Raw genomic sequence first — 23,935 nt, 5'->3', positions numbered from 1 at the left:
CTTCCAGCGATCAAGATCTTTTATTAGAATCTTGGATTACACTCGTGGTTTATTTTCACACACGCTGTCATCTACAATATGTTCAATGATGCAACTTACGTATGTTAATCTACTAGAGTGGCGGTACTTACAGCTGCGGCCTACGACGTAAAGCGCGGGGATTTTGTTCTCTTCTCTAATTTCGACTCGTATCCAGTTCATCTCGATCAGCCTAAATCGATTACGCAACGGAGTATAATTGCACTGTTGTACATCGTTCTCGCGGTAAATGTCTATCGATTCTAAGCTACACTGGCTGCTCGATGCGCCAGGAGCGATTAGCGTCGCGGTGAAACTCTCGACGCAATAAAAATCGCGATAGATTTCTGTGAGTCGATGTAACCGATGTTTGTCTCTGATGAGACGAGAGAGATTATATTAGGGCTACATTCCTGACTTGATACTCGTAACGCTCTTAGAATTTCATCCTTGTTGTTTATCAAATGTTAAACAAGGGCAAATGATACTCGCGAGCATTATTTGTTAAATAGAATGTATTCTGGATGTATTACGTTAGGAATGCATGACTCAAATTCTGAATTAAATCAATTTCCTCATTAAAATGTCAAATTTTTCGTTAAAAATTCGTTATTTAAAAAAACTTTATGTGTTAATAATAAGTTAATAAAATTCTTTAAAAGTAATCATCAATCAATAATTAGTTTTTATTATCAGTTCTTGATAATATAAATAACAATCAGCTGTTTTCATAAATTTATGACAATCCTATATTATTGAAAATTTAAATATAGTGTCCAGTTTTATCAAAACACTTTGCAAAATGAAAGACACGAATATTCAAAAGCATATTTTCAAATTTTTTTATTAAGAAAAAGATATTAAAGGTACACATGTACAAAAGGATAGTTTTGTTGAAGTATCTAAAAATTTATTTATTGTAGATACAGATTTAGAAATAATTTTGTTGGACTGTCAAAATAATTATTTAGGACATTCAAATTCGTTGCTGCAACATTTGCAGCATTGCTCGTCACGCTTGAGATTCCTGCGTAATTATTTCGATGGTTCAACAAAATTATTTTCGGATCCGATTTTTAAATTAAATTTTTAGCAAAATTGTTATTTCCATGTACCTCATTCAAATTAATCGAATTCTTTCTAAAGATTGTGCGTTTCGCGGGTTTTCTCGAATTCTTTCCTTGTTCTCGAAGAAAATTAATACGAAGAATAAATTCTAGAATGTAAATCACGCATCTCCATTATATCGAAGTGACGGTTGTTCTCATTCAACTGCATTTTCTATACGTACGTGTTATATTGAGCTTCTCGCGAATTTTACTAGAAAATTACGACAATCGGAGTAATACGAGACTAGATTAACGAATCCGTTTGGAAATCGTCGGATTCGTAAATGTCAACGTAACTTCCTTCTTCGCTCTATCGAAGACGATAGCGTCTCCGGCGAACATTATTCTAGCATCGCTCTATATTCACAACGAGTACCTCGCAAGTTTTCCTGCCAAGCTTCTCGATTCGATCGATCTGTTCGTCTGCTTACGACGCCGTAAAAGGACGAAACGCGTAAACATCTTGCTAAAATGAATCATTGTCCTACCAGTAAAGAGATCCATTACTGGACATGACAAGAAGCTGCCACTTGACGACGCGATAAAATCGATGCCTGGTTCCTAGCCGGTATCACAAATACGTAAAACGAAATATTTGCTATAACGTTGCTAATGAACGGGTCCACATTTTGCGCGGAGATGGGTCTTACAACTATAAAACTGGGCCCGATTTCAGCAAATACCGCGAATGTGAAGCGAATTAGAAATTGAAGGGTCTGACGCAACACAGTTTCAACGCGTTTTTTTTTTTTTCTAGAAGACATCGGGAACATTAGTTTAGATTAGACTTGAATAGTATTTGTTGAAAATTCGATTTATGAATTATGCTACATTTAATTTATTAATATTAATCCGTTTAGTTTGATTAATCTAATTAATTAAATCTAATTCAATTCTTCAAGATTAATTTCCTCAAGTCCTTGAAAAGGCATTAGACCATTGTTGCGCCTTAACCCTTAAAATTCGAGGATATAGAGATCGACGAGACTGTGCTTTAAGGCAACGGACGTGTCGCAAGCTTACGGAACGGTTCGGGTTAAATGTGTCCTCCTCTTCGTACGTTCTGCTGCTCCTGCGTGTCGATTAATTCAGCCAATTCAACTCGATTAATTGGTCGGCGCGGACGGACTGTGGACTTGGCTGTAAAATATATCGCGTGGAGGACGGCAAGCCGAGCAATTAGAGCCTGCCCTTTCCGCGGTCGACTCGTTCCCTGCAATAATTATCATCCGGTAATTAGCGGGGTCTTGTCAGTTTAATATTGACGGATAATATTAGTATTAATTATACTACAATTAGGATGACGCGTTATGTGAAATCAATCTTTTGTGGACGCACGACTGTTTCTTTGAAAAAAAAAAAATGGCGTATAACATTATCTCTTTCTATCACCGAAAATACACCTTTTGCTTTCACTTTTGTTTCGAAGATAATTAATTTGATTTTCTAAATTAAAATTTAAGAATTGAAGTAAAATTTATAAATGTGCAATACAGAAGTATGATTCTAATTCAATGGCAGATAGTAATCCCTATAAATTCCATAGGGTTACATTTTTTTTCTTACAGATATGTCGATAAAATTAAAGTTAAAGGGGAATGTTCGGAATTCACAAAAGGTTCATTGGTAGACCGATTATTCTCATTCGACTAATTTGCGCAAAAACGACAGAATCGGACAAGAGGGTGGATTTCTTTTCGCATGACGGGCTTAAAAAACGTGCTCTATAAAGATCGTACAGTCGCGGCAGAGAAGGAAAAGAAGGAACTGTGGGCTTTTATCGACGGTTGTACGTTAGTCAAAGTGCCTGCGTTCACTGCCAATGATCCTGTATTCGTATTCATCGTGTCGATGCGGCACCTATCTCGTTATTTTCGGCTTACGCCCGCGTTGAATAGGTCTATCGATATACTTCGAGTGATGTACATGTAAACACGATGTGCGTATGCGCATATATAAAAGTGTGTATGTGCTGTCTCGTCTGAAACGCGCGTCGTATTTGCAGACATGTTCTCTGTGCTTACATATTATATCATCGTATCGCGCTCGTCAGGTATCGTCGAGAAGAATTTCCATATAATAAAAGATACCGACGATTTTAAAGGAAAAGAATTAAATTTTGAATTAAATTTTTCAATTCAGTTATAAATAAACTATTTTTTTTTTCATTGTTGAGCTTTTTATTTATATTTTTTATTTACATTATCATACGATATTCTTACAAGCCTTGTAAGAATTACGCAAAACTGATTATCTTCCAAGAAAAAAAAAAAATATTTTTTCTAATAATATAATATTTTTGTAATACAACATTTTTAAAATTAATATTAACAAAAATTTGTCTACTTAGATTCTGACTTGATTCTACCTGCAGCCATAGCTGGCAACGGCTGCTCGCTACAATCCCAGTTAATCCGAAGGAAACACGTATCACTGTACGGTATTGTGATGCATCTCGTTGTCGGGCTTGGAATCGCGAGCGTCGCGACGCCGACGGAACTTGACGTCGGCAACGGCTACCGTAGATACGCGCAAGCGTCGACGCAAATCACGCCCCTTGGCCGGCCGAAGGGCCATCCGCACCCCATTTCCGCGTTATTACAGCCTGGAAGATCCACCCCCGCGTCTGAATATCAAGGCAACCCTCCGCGCGTTCCCACTTAACACTCCGGTCGCGACTAATTACTCTAATTAATTGGAACTCCGATCTTCTCACCGAGCCGCTTGATTCATGGTAGTTACTAATTAATTACTAATATCAATGAGGGCAGCGCTCTATATAGAACGGTGCGCGCAAGCGGTACGCTTTGAATCCACTGCGAGCTTTTCGGTTATTCATGCGAAAATAACGTGTAAACGCAGCACGAGTTGCCCGTTCGTGAAAATGCGTAAGAGACGATTTTCCGCGACATCGACTGAGGCCCGAGGCCCAACGCGGAATCCTGAATTATATCGCGGAAAAGCGCATTTCGTGCGACGTTAATTGGAAATGCCGTCTCTGGAAATTCCAGGAATTATCCCGTTGGTACATTCTGAATCTGTGACATTTTCAATTTATCATGGTAATTTATAACATGCTGATATTTCGTTATATTACAAAATTCTATATTTTTGCTGCCTCGTTTCACATATTAAAATATTTTCGAAGTTTATATATACTTGTTCAATTAATTATCTATCTATTCATCGGTATGATTTATTCTAAAGTTAATACGTTTAAATTATTCTTTAATTAGATTTATGAATAGTTAATTTAGGGAGCCTTCATCGTAAATGTTTCATCATAGACGAGGTCAGCGTCGTTCTCGGTGCTTTGATTCATTAAAAGGATTTCTCTCAAACTCCAAAAGCTAATTGCACGACCAAATCTCTTGCTCACCCTTCAGAACATTGATGTCGATCAGATGTCGATAGGCACTGCCGTGCCAGGTCTCGGGACTTCTCGCCGATGGCAATTCCGTTTTCACGTCGCGCAAAGCCGCGGCTTTCTCGGCGATCTTCTCAGCTTCCCGTTCCTGGCGATCAAATTTTGATAATTAACTTTTTATTAATGGGACGTATCCCTCATTTGCTACAACACGACATAACTTGAAATTGTCATTTCGCATAGTTGGCAGAAAAAGAACGGAAACAAAAAAAAAAAAGAATATTCTAAAAACTTATACTTTCATCCTCGTTTACAATCAGTTATTACATTTGAAATTTATTATTGCAAAATTTTAATGATTCAAAACATTTAAATTTATTTTATTTGTTTTTGAGTTGTGTTGTTGTCGCAGCAAATAAGTTGTAGTAATAAGTTGTAAATATTAAAAAATATACGCTTGTATCCTTATAAAAAGTTCAAAATAAGTGGTAGTCGTATTTTATAAATAGAAAATCAAAAGGTCCTACATTCAATTATCCCTCGTATATTTCTTTATCGCTCAGCGATAAAGAGAGAAGAAGAAGAAATATACCTTAACACAATTTTTATTAAACATAATAACGAGTAATACAGTAATTATAGTAACGTAGTAATTTGCAAGTTTATTTTTCTGCTGTTCTATTTACTTTAACGAGAACTCTAATGTCCGTAATAACGTCATAATTGTGACGTTTCGCGTGAACCTTCATCAGCCAACGAGCATGTAATTTTCATTTGACATTAAGGAACTCGACGTTGACGTTCGGTTAGTCATGAGCGAGTCGGCAATAATAATATCGTCGGGGAAGTACTCGTCTGAAAACAGAAATCGTCATTTTCATGGAGACAGATGTGGGTAGTCGGACGTATACCGTATATGGGGAGGGAGATGAAAACGGGTCGGCAAACAACCGCGATATGTCGCGACTTCTTGACGTAATGACAGCCATGGAAATGGATGACGATCCACTCATCCTGATCAATCCACTCAGGTATGCAACGATGGCTTGCGTGGATGACAAGGACGGGGCGCGCGGATCCCTCGCGTCCTCGGCTTCCACGGCGATCTACAATCTAAACGCGCGGCTCGCCCAAAGCGGGACACACGGTGCTTTATTTAATGCTTCCGTCGATAGCGATCGTCGAATTACTTAAATTAATTCCGCCGTCGCGCTCGTCGTCGTTGCGGATCGATCGAGGTGAATTATTCACTCGGCTCGGCCAGGGACGAAACGAGCAGTTACTCCACCGCTGTGCCGCGCGTCCGCCTACCTCGACGATTAAAAAGTCACGGAAACGCGCGTTTACCGTAATGTCCGTGGAAGGGAGTTTACCAGCCCCGCGGGAGCCTCTTGGAAACGACCTCACCCCTTATACGCGCGATATTTGCGTCACGGTGAATGCTTCGGGATTTTCTACGGTAGCTGTTCAAATTCCAAGATTTCTCTTTCGAAAATTTATCTCGTGCGAAAACGCCGTGTTAAGAAATTATTAGGGAAGATTATTTCGCAAAATTATTGTTCCACATGGCAGTGCTATCGATACACGATTCCATTTTCCTACGAGCGCTTTGTAACACTGTTATGCTTCTGCTTTTTATATGTACACACTTGAGATAAAGTTAAATTATTATATGTCTTAATTTTTTTAATTTTAATTTAATATATATCGTACTTTATTGTATAATTAAAAATGCGTAGATTATATTCTTAATATCACTTTCTTTCTGAGATATTTAAAAATATATCAGGTACAGTCTCTGCAAGAAATCATTGGAAATTTATATTTTCCGTATAAAAATGAATGTTTTATACGTGAAACAGTTCAATAAGGTCAATATTTATATTTACAGTTTTATAACTTATGTGAACAATTTCTCATTTTATTTTTTAAATACATGTCCACTTCTTATTGAAACAATTTTGGATCCAGATTCTAAATTGCTGCTAAACTTTTATATTACTTTCAAAATAATATGAAAAAGTCTGTAATTTTTCATAATTGTTCATTTTGTCGTTGTAAAAAATATATGTAATACATCTTTAATTATTATAAATATTACCAATATCAGAATTTTTATGAATTCTTATATGTTTAATGTATTAATCTCTGTTACTAGTAACTATCACAACTGCAAAAAGCATACTTGTAAAATTCTCTTTGCAGATGCCACGCTCATTAGCGTGACATTAATACGAAGTTTTACGGTTTCATTTCAGCGTCGAAACAAGTTGTTCGCTGTGGGCAATCTATTGGAGGGATGTTATTTAAAAATCGGCATATGCCGTGGCTTATCGATTTCGTGCGTATCAAATGGTGTTCATAGCGAAAAAAAGGAACGAAAATTGCGAGCAGTAGTAACGGCGGAGCCTCATAATAGCAAGGAGCGTCACGCGAGAATGCATTTTTAACGACGCCCGTGCTTTCTGTACAACTCGCTCGAGTTCTCGTTAGCTTAAACGCGTTACGAAATAGAAGCAACTATGTCGCACGAGGCTCAAGCGTGAACTTCATATAAGTTATGCGGCTTACATGAGTTATTTCTGGGAAAATAGAGCGGCTTGTAATCACTTTACGTCGTTCTTGAGCGCGGAGTGTAGTAGAAGTTAATTGCATAAGCGAATAATTTCAATGAGACATTCTTAAAGACAAAGTTAATTAAATGAATACGATGGCCGTAAATATTCAAAAGAAGATATGAGATTTCAAACCCGATTTATGAGTATTTCAAGTAAAAAATACACAAAATATTCTAATTCAAAATTAAGTAATCAAACCGTTAAATAATCCGAAAGAATAAAATCAAGTAACAACTTGCGCGCGTAGATGGTTTAATTATTTTAATTATCGTTAATTAAGGAAACGAAATGACAAAAGTTGCGGGATCGAACGCAAAATAATTATTAACGTCGCGTGGTCGAAGTTTTAATTAGCGTGTAACTTTTGCAAGTATAATTACAAGTATGAGGCGGGAGAAATTCCTTTAGATTTTTCACCGTAACGAGCCCCTCGATTTTTCGCAGTAATGCTAACACGAACATTGTTAACTGATGGTAACGCGAACGATTGTCCCCCTTTCTTTATCTTGCAAAAGTAAATGTAATCATCGTAGTCCCTCGTCCGCGGTTACGTGTGACGTTGTAATCGTCACGATAGAATTAAATATTTCATATCGTACACGGACGTTACGGTACAATCGACTTTAACTGCCGTTTCGAGGCCTCTTATCGCGACTCGTGCATCTCGGCGATTATCTATCTCGATGTGACGACCGTACACGTATGTGACATTTGGAGCTGCTTTGCGATTAAGGTATATTCTCACAATCGAATAGCAGTGTTTAGGGCAAAAATCTGCAATTTGTTCATTTTCATCTCATCGTTCAATTTAGCAAAAGACTACTGTTTTTGAAATCTTTGTTAAATGTCGATAAGTTCGAGAAATAAATCTCGGATTTTTATATCATAATTGGATTCATGGACATAATTCTTATAGAAATTTAATACTAGTATTTTTTTTTACTCTTAATAGTACTTTTAATAAGTGAATAAGTGATTAATTGATTAATACTAATATTAAATTTCCATAAAGGAATAATTCTCACTCTCTATTACTTTTATAAATCATAATTATATAAGTTTTTTATCCTCCTAAAAATTGAAACAGTTTAAGATATTTAAATTTATTTATAAAAGAATAAGAAATAATAGAGAATGTAAAAAGATTTGCAATTATGTATGGAATTGGCCGTGATAGAAATTATCCTTCCAGATTTTCTTTTATATCTTCTTTTATATCACCCTCCGTCATGTAAGGATTAATCATCGACCGATATTCTAATGGACTACGTCTATCAAAGCGCTGATAATAAAATTTTCATGCTGTTTGGGATTTCGAATAATTATGTTTTGTGTAGAAAGAGAGAGAGAAGTTTGCTCGCGAAGGGGAAAGAATTGAGCTCGAAAGGGGTCGCTGTCCATTGTGAAGTAATTCGTCGAGGTAAAAACGTTACGGAGGGTGACTTTTGTTCGACAGGCGCGATACCGAAAAATACTTTCTCGATCCCCCACGATATTATTTTTTAGTTTCTCAACCGATTTTAATTTTTATCTGAAAAATTTATGGGAAATAAATTTATGGAAAACCAAAAATCTTACAGAAGATAAATTTTGCTAAATTACTTAATGAAATAAATGTAGTGAATCAACAAATATTCTTTAATATGTATCTATAATAATTTTTTTTCCTCCTTGATTATATACATAAATTTACGGAAAGAAGAACGATTTTGCTAAAGTATTAAAAATTTTAGTAAAATACAGATTTGAAAATAATTTTATAAGACTTTCAAACATGATGATCAATATTGTCAAAAATTTTAATATTTTAGCAACTTGAGCATCCTATATAATTATTTGGATAGCCTGACAAAATTATTTTCAAATACTTTTGGCAAGTAAATTTTTAGATATTTCAGCAAAACTGTTCTTTTCATGTTGTCATTTAAAAATATTTTTTAGTTTGTTAAATGAGATAATTAAACTTCGCAAAAATTTCATTGTATCGATTGAATATACTGACTAATTATTAATAAAATAAATGTTATCGCACAATTATGCAACGAGAAAATTTTATTATGAAGCAGATGGCCTGCACGATATATATAGTATGAAGTTGATAGGCCTTTACATATCTTTGGGGTCGTTAGCACATATGTTCCTAGTGATATCCATGCAACCTCTGTGTATACACGAAGGGCTTGTGTTTAGTGGTAAATCTGTTCTCGTAAAAGATCAATTCGCCACGATGTATGAACGATCTTGAGCCCGTATGCTCGAGAATGGATTAAAAGTGATGAAACGCGAGGAGCTGCACGTCACGGGAAGGCTCGGAAGACTCCTCTTTATGTCCCCCTCCCCTGTTTGTAAAAAAAATAAGCTCGAGAAATGAACGTCATATTTAAAATAAAATAGTTGTGACTTTTTTTCTAGAATGCTTCTAAAAACCTGTGTTTGTGGAAACGAAGAAAAAAAAATTACCTTTACTTTAATTTTGCATAGTAAATACATATTTGTCCTAAAATTTTTTTCAATATAATATTTTTACATGTATAATATTTTTTACTATATGTGGTCAACTCTTCAACTGCGTAATATTCTGTTTCTCATATTTAAAGCTACTTTAATACTACGTCAAAGATAAGGTTATCAAAAAAAAGTACATGCATTTTTTTAAGGTCGTAGAATTTCTGGTCATTTTAATTAAAATTTTATATTTATAAAACTGATATAAAACTTTATAAGAATTGTTAATAAAAATTATGTTCTAGAAATTTTATTTTATTAAATACATATATTTAACATTTTACATACATTTAATAAAAAAAATTAGACTTCCCTTTTTCACTCTCGAATCATTTTTTTTTTTAAATGTACTCTTTTCTTGTGATTCAAATAGGTATAGTAACCTTACGTTGAAGATGACGTGAAACGCACGAAACAGATGTAACTGTTCCTGTATATTTGCGGCGATATTCCCAGAAGTATCCTTCAAGAGACAGATTATCGAAGATAAAGGAAAGGCGAATTTATGCTGAGAGAAAGAGAGAGTAAGACAGAACGATTGCCGCAAATCGCAGGGAGTTGGATCGGCATAAATTCGAGGCATGTAAGTCTCGTTATGTTATCCACCTTGTTATTATATCACTGGCACGTGACGCGTATGAATGTTCATGTGAAAGTGTGAAAATATCCCGGATATATGTGTACATGAAACATTGAATCAGTGGCAGATGGCGAAGTTTTGTGAAAAAGTTGTAAGTGTCGAGTAAAACAGAGCAAATTTGAAAATAAAAAATAGGAGAACTTGAAGATAGAAGATTTTCCGAAAAAAACTTAAAAAAATTTAGAAATTATTAACCATAAAGTTAAAGAGAAATATATATATAAAAAATTATATGTATCGTAATAGACATAAGAAATTATTTACATATTTTATATTTTTATATTCATGTATTCTCGTAATATATTTATTATGAATATATTATTAAATAAGAACAATCTGTTTCTCGATCAAAGAGGATCTTAATGCTTAAATATTTCTGTGTATATCTAACTCACAACGTGACTTTTTCGGTCTTGAAAGACAATCATAAACAAAAATAGAACAGCAATGTCACACATTAAACTGACAAGCAATTTAATAATTTTTAATGCTAATAAGTATCTTTATAAGAATATTAATAATCTGATGTTAATCTTAAGCCTGAATCTTAAACCTGTGAATTGTTTATTGCGAAAAATACAGCCTCATCAGATACATTATTACTAAAGAAAACAAAGATAAATAAAAAGAGAAAGAAATAAGGATAAAGATATTCTGTATCGAAAACATACAAATCAAGAGAGAAAAAGACGAGAAGGAAATCGGGTAGGTTAACGAGAAAGAAAAGTGCAAGAGATACGAAGGCACCGCGTACACGCGTGCAGGAGGAAGAGAAACGGAAACGGGGAAGAAGCAGCTCGGAGAGTTTCTCGCTTGCGGATGAGTTCCGCGTTCTCCCATTTGTAACTCCGTTCACCCGGCAAAGTAGGTAGAAATCCTGTGCCCCGTCCCCATCATCGGGTGCCACCCCCGCTTATCTAGCGCGTCCTTCGTCGCACCCCCGGCGAGGACGGACGGTGGCGGCCGCCACCGCGCCGCATCCGGCGGACCGAAAAACCCGTCCTTGTCCCACCCGACCGACACGGCCGTCTGCCCATCCTCGCGTTATAGCGCGCTCGATTGTTTCCAGCCCCGTTGATCCAATAAAGGATTACGGCGAAACAATCGTAGCGTGCATCGCGCGGACGGCACCCTCCTCTCCTGTTTCCACCACCCTCACTCCTCGCCCTGGGGGTTCACCAGCATACGGGATGGCTTTTACGTTAACGGCGAAACTTTCGAGCCGGCCGTGCATCGAGACTGACGACTGAATACAATATACTCGATGCAACAATCTTTTTTTTTTTTGCAGAGATTCTGAATGTCGTCTGCGCTGCAGATTTCGCGAGTGGCGACCACCGGATCGATAGGAAATTTGCAAAGCTAATACTGGCTTGTAATCTTCAGTTTATTTCCGAAGAGCAGTTAGATAATAATATTGCAGTATAAATAGATAATTGTTGAGGAAATTTAAAATAATAAAAAAGAACTAATTAAATTAAAAATAGATACTGTTCGCCAATTTGTGTTGCAAAAGATTCATTTGTAATCTTTTGTAGAAATTAATATTTATAAAATTTTATTTGCATATATTATAGATTGTAATCATCAATCTAATTTATTTCTAAAGAGCAGTAGATAATAATACTCCATAAATGTAATGTAAATGTAATATAAATGTGAGATATAATTGCTGAAAAAACTTAAAATAATAAAAGAAAACATATTAAATTAAAAATAGGTACTGTTCGCTAATCTATAATACAAAAGAATTATAAAAATACTAAATTGGTTGCTTTCACATATAACTTGTATCGAAAACATTCAGTGCATTGCCATATGACATTTCTTAACCATTTAATATACGTAGGAAATAAAGTAGGAGTTTATATACAAAGTCTTGTGAAATTTCTCAATTAGTAAATTAAATTTGACCAAAGAACATTATACGGAAGGTAGAAGAGTGCATGAATATGATCTCGGGGGAAGAGGGCAAGAGAATGAACATGAAGTGTGTGCGAACACAATTGTGAAGTCGGATTGGAATGCACATACGTGATACGCGGAATTAATACGCAATCGCGTTAGTCGAAATCGCTTCCGGCTGGACGGTCTCGCTCGAGCTTGCGGGCCGCCCCGGTATTATGTCGGGAAATTGATTATACTCTCGATAATGCCGGATTTGTGCCTCGGAAGAGCGTTACGTGTCCGATGGCGCGCACTGCCCAAGAGTTACTCTCTCGCTCCCAATTCTCTGGGTATTATCGACGGTTTTTCCTTTTTTATGCCGGTGCCACCGATAACGTCGATGATGTCAAAATCGATGCGATTTCATGGCGAACTGATTACGAACTTCCGTCCTAATCCATTTGTTCGTATTCGCGATTGAACTGCTTGTTGTAAGCTTCATTTGTAATCTTCTATAGAAATTAATGTTAATAATTTTATTTGCAGATATTATATGTGCAAATTTTTAATGTACAGCCAATATCGAATTGATTTAATCTTCTATAATATAAATTTTTATATTAAATACTGATATATAGAAATCCTATTAGTTGTATGCGTAATTATCTAAAAAAAATAGATTATCTAAAAATCTAAAAAAAAATTTATACAGCAAGAATATTTTTTTTTAATTATATTCTGTAAATAAATTCTGTAAAGAAATTATGTGAAATAAAAAAACAATAATTTTATTAAAAATAAAAAAAACTTTCTATTTTATGAAATTATAATTAAAATGATTTATTACAAGAAAAATGCTTTTTTTAATTTATACAAGCTTTAAAAAATTTTTTTATGCAACAAATTTCTTTTAAAGATGTCTTTCGTTATTTTTCAAATTTTTAAGAAAGAAATTTGTTTTAACCTTAATATAGAAATTTGTGACGTGGCTGCATGCACAGAATATTGAACAGAAATATTGGCGTTCACCGCGGCGAAACATTATTTGCAGCTTCTCAATTTCGCGTGCGAGGTATAAAACAATTTTCGCGTAAGCTCCTCCATTCAGGTGGCCATACTGTGAACACCGTAACGGCGCTAACGAGTTTCAATCCGGCGAGAAGGGGGCCAAAGAGGTTGTATCAAAACTTTGGTGCTTTTGATTTTCACACAACAATATCACCATAGAAATTATTTTTTTCAACCATTTGGCAAGTATCGCTAAATCGTATCGATCCGTCTTCTCTCGTATTGATAAAAAGCGAAACATTTGTGTTAATCTGATATCGATTGGTAGAAGTTATTGTGACAAAATTCTGATATTATTCGTCAAATGTCTGAAAATATGGCATGTTATTGTATTGAAAAAATATATCAGTGTTAAGTTAATTAATAAACCGAAAGAATGATTTTATTGAAATATTTAACAATTGAGATAGATATCTAAAAATAATTTTGGACCATTCAAAATTACGTAGGAAACATATCAAACTACAAAAAGTTTTGACATTCTAGCAATCAGCTTGAGTGCCTTACATAATTACTTAATAGTCCGACAAAATTAATAATAAAAGAAAAATGCAATGTAATTTCTGATTCAATTTAATTCAGTTCGTTATTTAATAAAAATTATAAAAAATAAGAATAAGTACTTTGGATTATATTTTAGATTATTTTTACGTATAAAACGAATTTTTTTTTACGAATGCATGTTATTGTCGCCAACCGTCTTAATGGCAAGTTAAGCAAAGTTGATCTCAAAAGTTAGAGCGGTATGAAAATTCAGGCGGAAGAGAGGCGAGAGAAACAGCGGCTACGGAATGCGGGGGATGATAGCAGACGGCGGGAGTTGTATTGGATTTGAGGGTCCTGGGGCGGAGCTGGTCTGGACTAATGATTATAATTAAATCAACAGTCGCCGCCCTCGACTTCCATGGAGCAAACCTCCATTTCGGCCGTGATGCTGTATTTCTCACCGGCGCGACGTGGCGACATCCCGGTGCAAATAGAATTGAATAAAAGGTAGCTGGGGTCGGACTTAAACGAAGGGAAGAATGAGACGACGTCATGGTATGTTTACGTCTACGTCGACAAATTTTGATATTTGACTTTCAATTGCGCGACAATTCAAAGTATTTTGATGTTTCAATTATTGTTTAATAAAAAAAATTCCTGTTGTCTATTATATTTATTTTAAATTGTTTAAAATGTGTGGAGATAGAATATCAATTATAAATTGAGATTTAGGATAGTATTTATAATCGGATCTTATATTTAAGACCGCCTTAAATATAATTTTAAGATGTCACGAATCAAGATCGAGAGCTACGTTAGCATCTTAAGACATTAAGACGGTCTTAAAATAAGAATCGACTATGAATACCATCCTTAGGAATCTGTAAAAATTAATCTGTTAAAATTAATGGTATTAATGAATTAGGAGTATATTTAAGCGACAAAATAATTCTGTCGAACGAAATGTTATCAGGTTAAGTTGTTTCGAAGATAGACGCAGATACATATCATAATGTGTATATACGGCAGTCGATTTAATCACAGAGTGTCCCAGAGGGCCGAGAATATATAAGGTCAAAACTTGGCATTTCCATGCAGCGGGAGTAACTTTAGCTGTGCTCACTGGCTCTTAAAAATGCCAGCTCTTTAATTAATGCAGACAATAAAAGCCTAAATGTCAGTTGCGACGTAAATTAGGTCACCGTTATAAAAATTTCTAATGTAACGTACAACAACTGATGAATGAACATAATCTTTTATGCCTGTTTTCATCAATACAGATTTATCATTAATGTAATTAACTTTAACCAAGATTAATTTTAATTCAACTTATTCTTCATCTTTTTCTAAGAATTATAAAAAAAAAGATAAACAGTAAATTAAATAGAAGTTAATCTGTATTCGTGGAAACAGCTAGACATAAAAATTAAAAAAAAAGAGTGTGACTAAAATTATTTAGTACATGAATAATTAAAATAAAATTAAAGAAATATAATATATTATTGTATGTAGAAGAGAGATTTAATAAGTAAAAAAATTTTATATATTATATTTTTTTCGAATTCTTGAAATTTATTTAGTCCGTGATTAAAATATTTTGCCTGTGAACTAAGTTTTTAAAAAAGATTTTAGCGATTGAGGATTTTATTATATTCGCAATTCTTTCAGGAAAGATAGTTGCGCATAAAAATGCGGAAAGAAAAATGAGGAAAGAAATAACGTATCTCTTTCGAAATTTAATGGCTCTCCAGACAGTCGAGGCGCAATTAAAAGTTGCGGTCGAAACTAACTAAACCAGCCGTAGTTTGATTTAAACGTTTCCAACCCCCGTTACGCTTCTACGTGACGTTGCTTAATTGCATTTAAATGGACGTCGGAGGAGATTTCGCGAGGTCCCATCTTCGTTGCTTTCGAAACCCGGAAAGCTCAACCGAAGGGAATTCACGGCGCGATTTGGACTTTCAGTAATCACGATCGAGCAAAACATCTTAATTGATCGGCGACGATTTACTCTTGTCTCTAAAATGGGACTGCGGTTAAAATTACAGCAAAGAAGATTCCCGCTGCACTGTAATGAACATGGATATACAAAGTGTCTACATATCAACCATTGACTAAAAAAAAATATCGTTTTAAAAGTAAATATATCTACACAGTTATTAAAAAAATATCGAACGGTTTTTTATTCGAATTCAATTTTAGAAATACAAAACGACGCTTTATCTTTAATTAATTTCAATCTTGATTTAATAAAAACTAAGTTCAGTGTATAACGATCAATATATTTAACTGGATTTATCTTATAGAGAGTTAACTGAATGATTGAAGTTTAAAGGTTTTTTTTAACGTTACGATTTTAACGGATAAATTTTCCATTAAGACATCAATTTAAAATTTACTGTAGACTCTACAATAAATGCACACTATTGTACAAAAATTCGAAACATAATATCAAGATGGTTTCGAGTACTGAAGCTTTGAAGTCGGTATTTTTATAATTAACGATATGTCGAATATCTCATTGTATCTCGGCAACAAGGTTCTCTGAATTTACAGTTCTGAAAGAAGAAGGGACAGCTTTGCGAAACTCGCACACATACCAGATGACAGATTCACAGATGTTGCGAAAATGAAAATATCGTTCTCCCTGTATCTTTTTCTCTCTCTCTCTCTCTCACACACACACACACACACACACACACACACACACACACACACACACACACACACACACACATACACGCACACACAGTCTAGCCAGCGAAGCGAAAAATAACTGCAAATAACGTTCGGGGATTACTCAGTTACCGCGATACACTTGTACTCTGGTACTCTGGGTCCTTCCATCGTGGCCCGTGTTGCAGTAACTAGGTTTCCACTTCCTATCTGATGTACAGAGAGAGAGAGAGAGAGAGAGAGAGAGAGGGAGAGAGAGTTGCCTGCACCTTTGTGACAAATATCTCTCGTGTATGTACACACTTCTCAGCCATGGTAAGAGAGAGAGAGAGAGTGTAGAGAAGATGAGAGAGAGAGAGAGAGAGAGAGAGAGGAAGAGAGAAAGAGAGATTCCGGACAAAATACGTCCCACTCGACACGTTCACTGACAAGGGGAATTGAAAAGCTGTCTGGCAATCCTGACGGCTTATCCCGGTCCATCCCCGTCATCTCTTCTGCTCTTTCTCTCCCTGTCTCTTTTCTCCCGCGGGCTCTGCTCTATTCCTCCCAGCAACCACTCGTTCAAGGGAGAACGACCCTTTCGTTGGTCTCGTCTCGGTCTCTCTCTTGAACGTGCACAGCGGCCGATTAACGTCTTCGAGTGCCGATAAACTACACTAGGGCCACTTCGCTAGTTATATTTTTTTAGACGGATGGGAGATACGTTAATCGGTTATCCCGCTCGAGAGTAGTCCGGCATTAACCCTTTAATTCTAACAATTTCAAGTGAAAAGTGCGAGGGGGTTTTTAATTGAAGGGTTTGTGCACAAAGGGAACAAACAAACTTTTTTGTTTCCGATGAAACAAAAAAGAAATGATCCGGAAGATTGTTTTTTAGTTTTTCTTAGTGCCTTTATATATAATAATTTTATAGTTACTCTTCCTATTATTAAAAGAATTCTAATTTTTCTAGCTTTTAACCATCAAATTTTCGATATGACATACCCTTACTTACGCTTACTTTTTGCGATGCTTTTTCAATGCTTTTTTCATTGCTTATAACTTTGTATTAAAAATACATGCATTTGCTTGACACCGTTGGTTTTTTAATATTTGGTTCCTATTAAAAGAATTGTTTACAATGTACATTTTTATGAAAGTTATAAGTAATCAAATTGGGTTAAATATGTTATAATATAATACCAAAGTATTCCCGTTTAAGAGTTAACATTCAGATTTGTATAATTTTTTTGATTTTTTTTTTTTTTTTTTACGTTAAAGTAACTTAAAATCAAAGGAAACAACTTCAAATAGGAAAGAATCCTTATATTATAAATTCTCCATTAACTCATTGGACTCGGACTGTGGAGAGAGCATTAACATAGGGATTATTAGCAAATAACGAGGAATTTCGAGCAGCTTAAATTAACGTCTCTATTACAAAGGAATTAATTCGTGACTACCAATTATTTGCACATAATTTCCATTTTCCTTTCGATGTAATATTACGCGTATAATCATTACGCGCATATTTATAGCCGGGGCAAAGCAGCGACGCGGCAATTAACATCGAGGTCGTCGGTGGAATTTTCGACGGTGCTTGGGTTAATTATTCCGCGGCAATTTAGCTGGTAACGAGCCGGCGGCGGCGGCAGCAATTGGGTGCCTGGCAGAATGATTGTAGCGACGTGCCCGCCCCGACCATTTACATCGTAGCAGCAAACGTAATACTACTCGACTCCGTCCCTAGAATTTGCTCTGTGGTCTGACTGCTCATGTGGCGACGATGGTGGGTGACCCCTCGTCATCATCAATAAAGCGATAATTATTGTGTCGGTAAATACCCCCCCTCTCCCCACCCCACCCCCACCCCCTTCCCTCTCCCTCTCGACGAACAAACGTGTGGAACGGCGCGCAGTTCGAATGCCCTTAACGAAACCGACGTGCGACACGATTAATGAACGCTTCCGATATATGCGCGCACACACAGACGTCATGGGTTTTCAATGAACATTGCCAACGCGGTAATGATGATGCCGCGACATCAAAGAAGGATTAAGGAAGTGAATCTGCGGTCGTCACGCGAAGGCAGCTTATTTAGACCGGACGGTTGTCCGATGTGACAGATCAGGCGTACTGCAAAGTTTGCTTTGATATTAAACTCCTCGATAAGCATGATATACCGATATTTTCCCTTGGAAAAATTTAATTAGAAGATACCGCTCTAACACGACTATTTAATACGTTATGTGACAATAAAATCTCACATGTAAACACTTGTTTCAAATTCATGCGGAGAATAAGGTTCTGTTAGTTAATTATTGGATCGTTGCACTTTATATTTAATCTTTACACACACGGTGACTTTCTGGTACTTTACTGCATGGAAAGAACATCTAAAGAATACAGAAAAATCAACAAAAAATCAAACTGATTTTATTTTTATTTTATTTTTATTTTTCATTTTACGTATTTAATAAACGATCAAATTTTGACGTCAAAAATTATTATTTTGATGACAATATAAGATTATTTTTATTTTCTTTTGATCTGTGCATTCCTTGGGCGGTTTTGCTAAAGTATCTATAAAAATTTAGCTATAGATACTGAGAAAATAATTTTATTGGATTATCAAAATAATTATGAAGGACGTCTGAATGTTGATAATAATTTTGCAAAAAGTTTTAACATTTTAGCAACCAGTTTGTGTTTTAAATAATTATTTATAAAGATTATTTTTTAAATACAGTTATCAAACTATCTTTGCACGAGACAAGTAAAGCATTACTTATTATTAACTCGCATTTTATTGTTTAAGTTCCATTCTAGGAAGAAACCAATTCCAGAACCCTCAAAACGAAACGCAAGGAATCAACTTCCTAGACACCTATGGCCTAAATACTTCATTTCGTGTGACAAGCGATTTTTCGAGGGGAGGACTCGATTAAAGCGAGCGTCGGATACGATGTTAATTCGATTAACTTTGCGGTGGCAATTTGTTTGCTGTTAGGTGTCATATTGCGGGAAAATATTTCGCTGGTCGTTTACAGGGGGGGATGTCGCATGGTCACGCATCAAGCGGGGGTGCGGAGCTACTTTCCTTACAATGCAAACATACTCCGTTATTAAACCGCGTAGACGTGTGCCTTTATTCACTTACCAGCGAGTGAATAAGAGTCATGTCGTAATAAATTGCTTTTCGGGATAGGAATCGACGATTATGCTACGCAGCTACTACTAACGATAATGTGAATCCTCTCAAGATAGAACAAAATTTACTTATCATTATTTATGTAAGTTATTTGCACAAATGAATAGACAATTTTTGCCTTTAAATATATTACATATTTTCAAACGTGTCAAATTTAATATTTCCTAGAAAATTAATTTAGACTGTTTAATTTAGACTTGTTTCTATAAGATTTCCTATAAGACTTCTTGTTTTTCTTTTCTATAAGATTTCTCAATTTTATGTTTTCTAGATATTTTCCGATCAATATGCACTAAATATTTTTATATCTTTTTAAATAAAAATGTTCTGATTTTTATTTCCGAAAGCACTATTGATTAGTATACATTTTTTTTTTCGAATAATAGTGATCAATTAAGATAGATAATATAATTAATATTCGTTCTAAAATTTCTTTATCTGTTATATTCGTGTGTTTGTCCAGTTTAAGTGAATGTACCTTTGCTTAAAATTTCCATAATCAAATGACTTTTTTTGAAGATTAAGATTCGAGAAATAGGACGATGTAATTTAAAATTACGTAAACTTATGAAAAACGTTTGTTATAAATAATTTTTCACAACGTGCAGCATGTAATTGAAAAATTCATCATCAATAAAAAAGTCGTTAAAAAATACTTATCATTGCGAACATTGAACTTATATATAGTCTTATATTTTCTTGATAAAAATATGCTTACAACTTTATAATGTATATATTGAAGTGTAGTGTAGTATAGAATCGGATTAGTATTTTTCTGAATGCATATAATCAATTTGAATCGGTACGCAGTTCATAGAACCGACAAGTGCATTTGTATGTACAATAAGACCCGTTTTGACCTAAAATATAGCATTCTTCTCTCTTATTTATATTTAAATAACATTTCTCGGTCTATTTCATCTAATATTGTTAATCAATTTAAAGTGGATTATTGTGCGGTGCGGACTCAAAGATGGTTGTTTAAAAAATAATAGCGTTACGGTAAACGGCCACGTGCTGGTCGGTCGAAACGCACGTGCGATCACTGGTAGCGGCGCGACCATTATCAGTCTGCCGATCGCAAACACTCGACGATAAGCGGCGATACCGCCACCACTGGAAACATGTCCGTAGCGAATCCTCCCCGTTGTCATACGAGGACATAATCGCGCGCGACAAACACAATCACGCCGTTGTAACGCTAGCGTGTCGCGCCGTGCACGCGACCGATGCACGCGACGATGATGGTGCACCGGCTTCCTCGAGAGGCAATCGTGACCAGAAGTGCATCGCGCTCTTCTTCGTGATCATTGTACAAGTAGAATACGAGGAACTTCTCTCCGGTTTGTTTGAGTAATCTTTTATTATATTTTTACTATATCTATATAATCCTAAGCAAAATTAAAATATTCATGACGATGATATCAAAGTAACGTTAAAGAGGCTTCAAAATGATTATTAACCCTTAATATATTTGATGATTTTTTGATCTTTTTCTCTATACGATGAATTGTTCATGTGTTCGTAGATTAATTTTTATCACTTTTATAAAAGCATACAAAAATGATTTATACGTATACTTTAATATATTTAGGAAGTATCTGTAAGGTTGTGTATTAGAAAAAATATATATAAATGTTATAACTGCACTGAAAAAAATTTATTCGATTTTAATAAATATTTATTTACAGCTGTAAATAAATATTTACTGTAATATCAGTAAAATCAAATTAATTAGTTCTTGCCAAATAAATATATGTTTATATTTAGTAAATATTTCGTTAGTTTATTCAAACTAATATTTATTAAAATTTGATACATTTTTTCAGTGAATTATTTGACGTTCTTTCTAGTATTTCAAAGAAAAGAAAAAAACACGAATGATTCAATCGTGTGTATTAAGGGTGAAAAATCATTTTTCGATTAGTCATGTTTTCTTTTAACATCATTTGAATGTTATCGTGATTAGAGACCTTATAACAAAGTCTAGCCACAAGATGATAAATTTTTTATTAGTCCATTGTTTTTGTTAACTTCAGTAAGTTAAAATGAATACAGATAAGCAGTATAGATAAAAACAGTAGGTTTACTCAGCCAAAAATGAGGCTATTGTGCGTGACCGTTCTGCACAACTAACAACATGGCACATCAATCAATTTCCTCTTTAAATACTACAGTCTAAGGAAATTGAGCAACTTTGCTCTTATAGGTGCTCACGCTGTTCACGCACAACTGACAACATAGCGGTCGTTCAGCAGTCACATCAATGACCGACACAGAGTAAACCTACTATTCTTACTTATACTGTGGTATAAGTTAGAATGAGATAATATACATAAAAGGAGACAATGTATACCCTTCTTTTTCACTTTTGTTTTGATAAAATTATTTGTAGTTAGGATTTTATTAAGTATAGAATTCTCGTGACCTGTTGTACTGTTTGGAAAGAGTCTTTGTCTTTCTATAAATCTGTCGACGATCTCAAACTTCTCAATAAATCTCCCGATAAGCTTCTTAAGCTGAAACTCACCGTTTCTCGAGGAGGACTCCAGCACTGCGGCGATGTACTTCGTCCGCTGTGGCTGCTCATAGCGGAATTCGAGGCCGAGTGAAGATTCTGAAGACTCGCGTTGAGTGGCGTCACAAGGTCATCCTCCGTTGTCTCGATGTCGACCTCGTCGTCGGAGTTGTCCTCCTTTTGACTAGCGTCCGTTGGTCGCTCTGGGATCGCTGATTCGACTATGGGTGGCCCACGAATCACCGGACGGAACGCGGATTGATGCAATGGTGGATTGACAGTCGGAATCAACGGTTCCGTGGGGCTGGAACCACTTATGGGTGGCGGCAGCGGTCCTGGAAACCGTCAACATGCGATTGCTGCCTAATTGAGGTCGAATCGATCCTCACTCGGGTTTGATTGTACAAAAATAATGATCGTAAATAAGGAACAGGTATTTTATGATTAGTTTTTTATGATAATAGTTTTCAGTTTTATTAATAGCTTTATCTAAACGTAAAGCATGGAAAATGTAATTAATAATTTTACGTCTGATGGTAATTTTTCTGTAAATTTAATAAATAACTACTTGATCGTTTTAATGAATAAATATTTGAGTATCATTGTAAAGAATGTAATATGTAAGTATTATAAATGCTTAAATTAATTAATGGGACAATAATCTAAGGTAGAAAAATATGGATTTTTTACTGATAAAGATTACTTAGGTCGGTATTCATAGCCGATTTTTATATTTAAGGCTATCTTAAGCACAGTCACAAGCCAATCAGAGGACCGTATTAGCATCTTAAGACATTACTTAAAACGGTCTTAAAATAAGAACCTACTATGAATACTGGACTTAGATATTCTAAACTCTAAACTCTAACTCTAAATTTGACAAATTTTTTAAAAGTAGATTCAAGTTTCTACGTTACTCTTCAATTATTTCGAAATTGTTTTTTATTTATAAATCTCATCTTACCGGGGAACAGAACGGGACTCCGCTTGGCCAACCAAGGGTGCAGGGTGTAGGGCGGAAATGCGAATGGACCGGGTGTCTTGGCCGCGGCGACCGCCGCCGCCTGCTGTTGATGCCATACGTAGTCCATGACGAGAGTGCGGGACAGCGACAGAGGTAGTTCCGGGAATGGTGGTACGCGGGGATGCGCCGGTGTCGGCACCAGGGTGGAAATCTGCGCGGCACCTGTCGGCGACGATCTGGGCTGCTTCGCTGGACTCGGCGATTCTCGGGAGCCGTTCGAATTGCCTAATAAGCGTTTCCTAGTGCCGCCATTAAACATCGCCTTAACGTCCTCCCAGGCATGCACGATTTCATCCGGCTGAGTACCGGACAGCTTCATGTGCCGACGCCACGAGTTGAAATTCGCCGCGTCCGGCTGCACGTACTTGTCCGTCGGGCCCATACGGTGCGAGTGAAAGATGAACTTATTAGGCGAGAAGAACAGGCCGCAGTACGCGCATTTGATACATTTTGCACGCGAGCTGTTGTAACGAGCGGGCAGAAATGCCCCGCGGCAACCCCAGGCGCACTCGTGATGTACGGAGAAGGCGAAGTCTTCAGGTAATCTGCAAAGTGTATCGTACATGCGAATATTTTTACAATTATCGAAAAGCGAAGTAAAAACTTCAATCTACAAGAAGAATCAATGATCTTTAATTTGAAACTTAACTCTTCGTCAACAAATATGGAACTTTCATTTTTCATCCGCATGGGTTTTCCAATTTCAGTTCAGATTTTTAGAAAGAATAACATTTGATTCTTTTTTGTTTAAATATTCAAATTGAAATAATTCTTGTTATATAAATAAAATTGTCATAAAATTATATAAATGAAATTGTCAGAACCTCAC

At 35.6% G+C, this 23,935-nt stretch overlaps 1 protein-coding gene across 2 annotated transcripts in view; it reads right to left on the bottom strand.

The window, feature by feature from the left end:
- fuss (SKI family transcriptional corepressor fussel) overlaps nt 1-23,935 on the bottom strand; it is a 33,439-nt gene continuing 9,504 nt past the window's right edge. For both annotated transcript variants that reach the window (XM_011060284.2, XM_087411087.1), the window contains exons 4-7: nt 23,047-23,651; nt 22,095-22,417; nt 4,507-4,642; nt 1-2,340 (exon numbers count right to left, since the gene is read on the bottom strand). In XM_011060284.2, the coding sequence (XP_011058586.1) occupies nt 2,234-2,340; nt 4,507-4,642; nt 22,095-22,417; nt 23,047-23,651 (1,171 nt within the window). In that variant the 3' untranslated portion in view covers nt 1-2,233. The remainder of the gene's footprint in view (nt 2,341-4,506; nt 4,643-22,094; nt 22,418-23,046; nt 23,652-23,935) is intronic.

The sequence above is a fragment of the Acromyrmex echinatior genome, chromosome 11 (genome assembly GCF_024713525.1).
Source record: "Acromyrmex echinatior isolate Ae372 chromosome 11, ASM2471352v2, whole genome shotgun sequence".
Classification (NCBI taxonomy): Eukaryota; Metazoa; Arthropoda; class Insecta; order Hymenoptera; family Formicidae; genus Acromyrmex; species Acromyrmex echinatior.
Note: the sequence above shows the minus strand (reverse complement) of the source record. Positions and strands in the feature narration are given on the sequence as shown.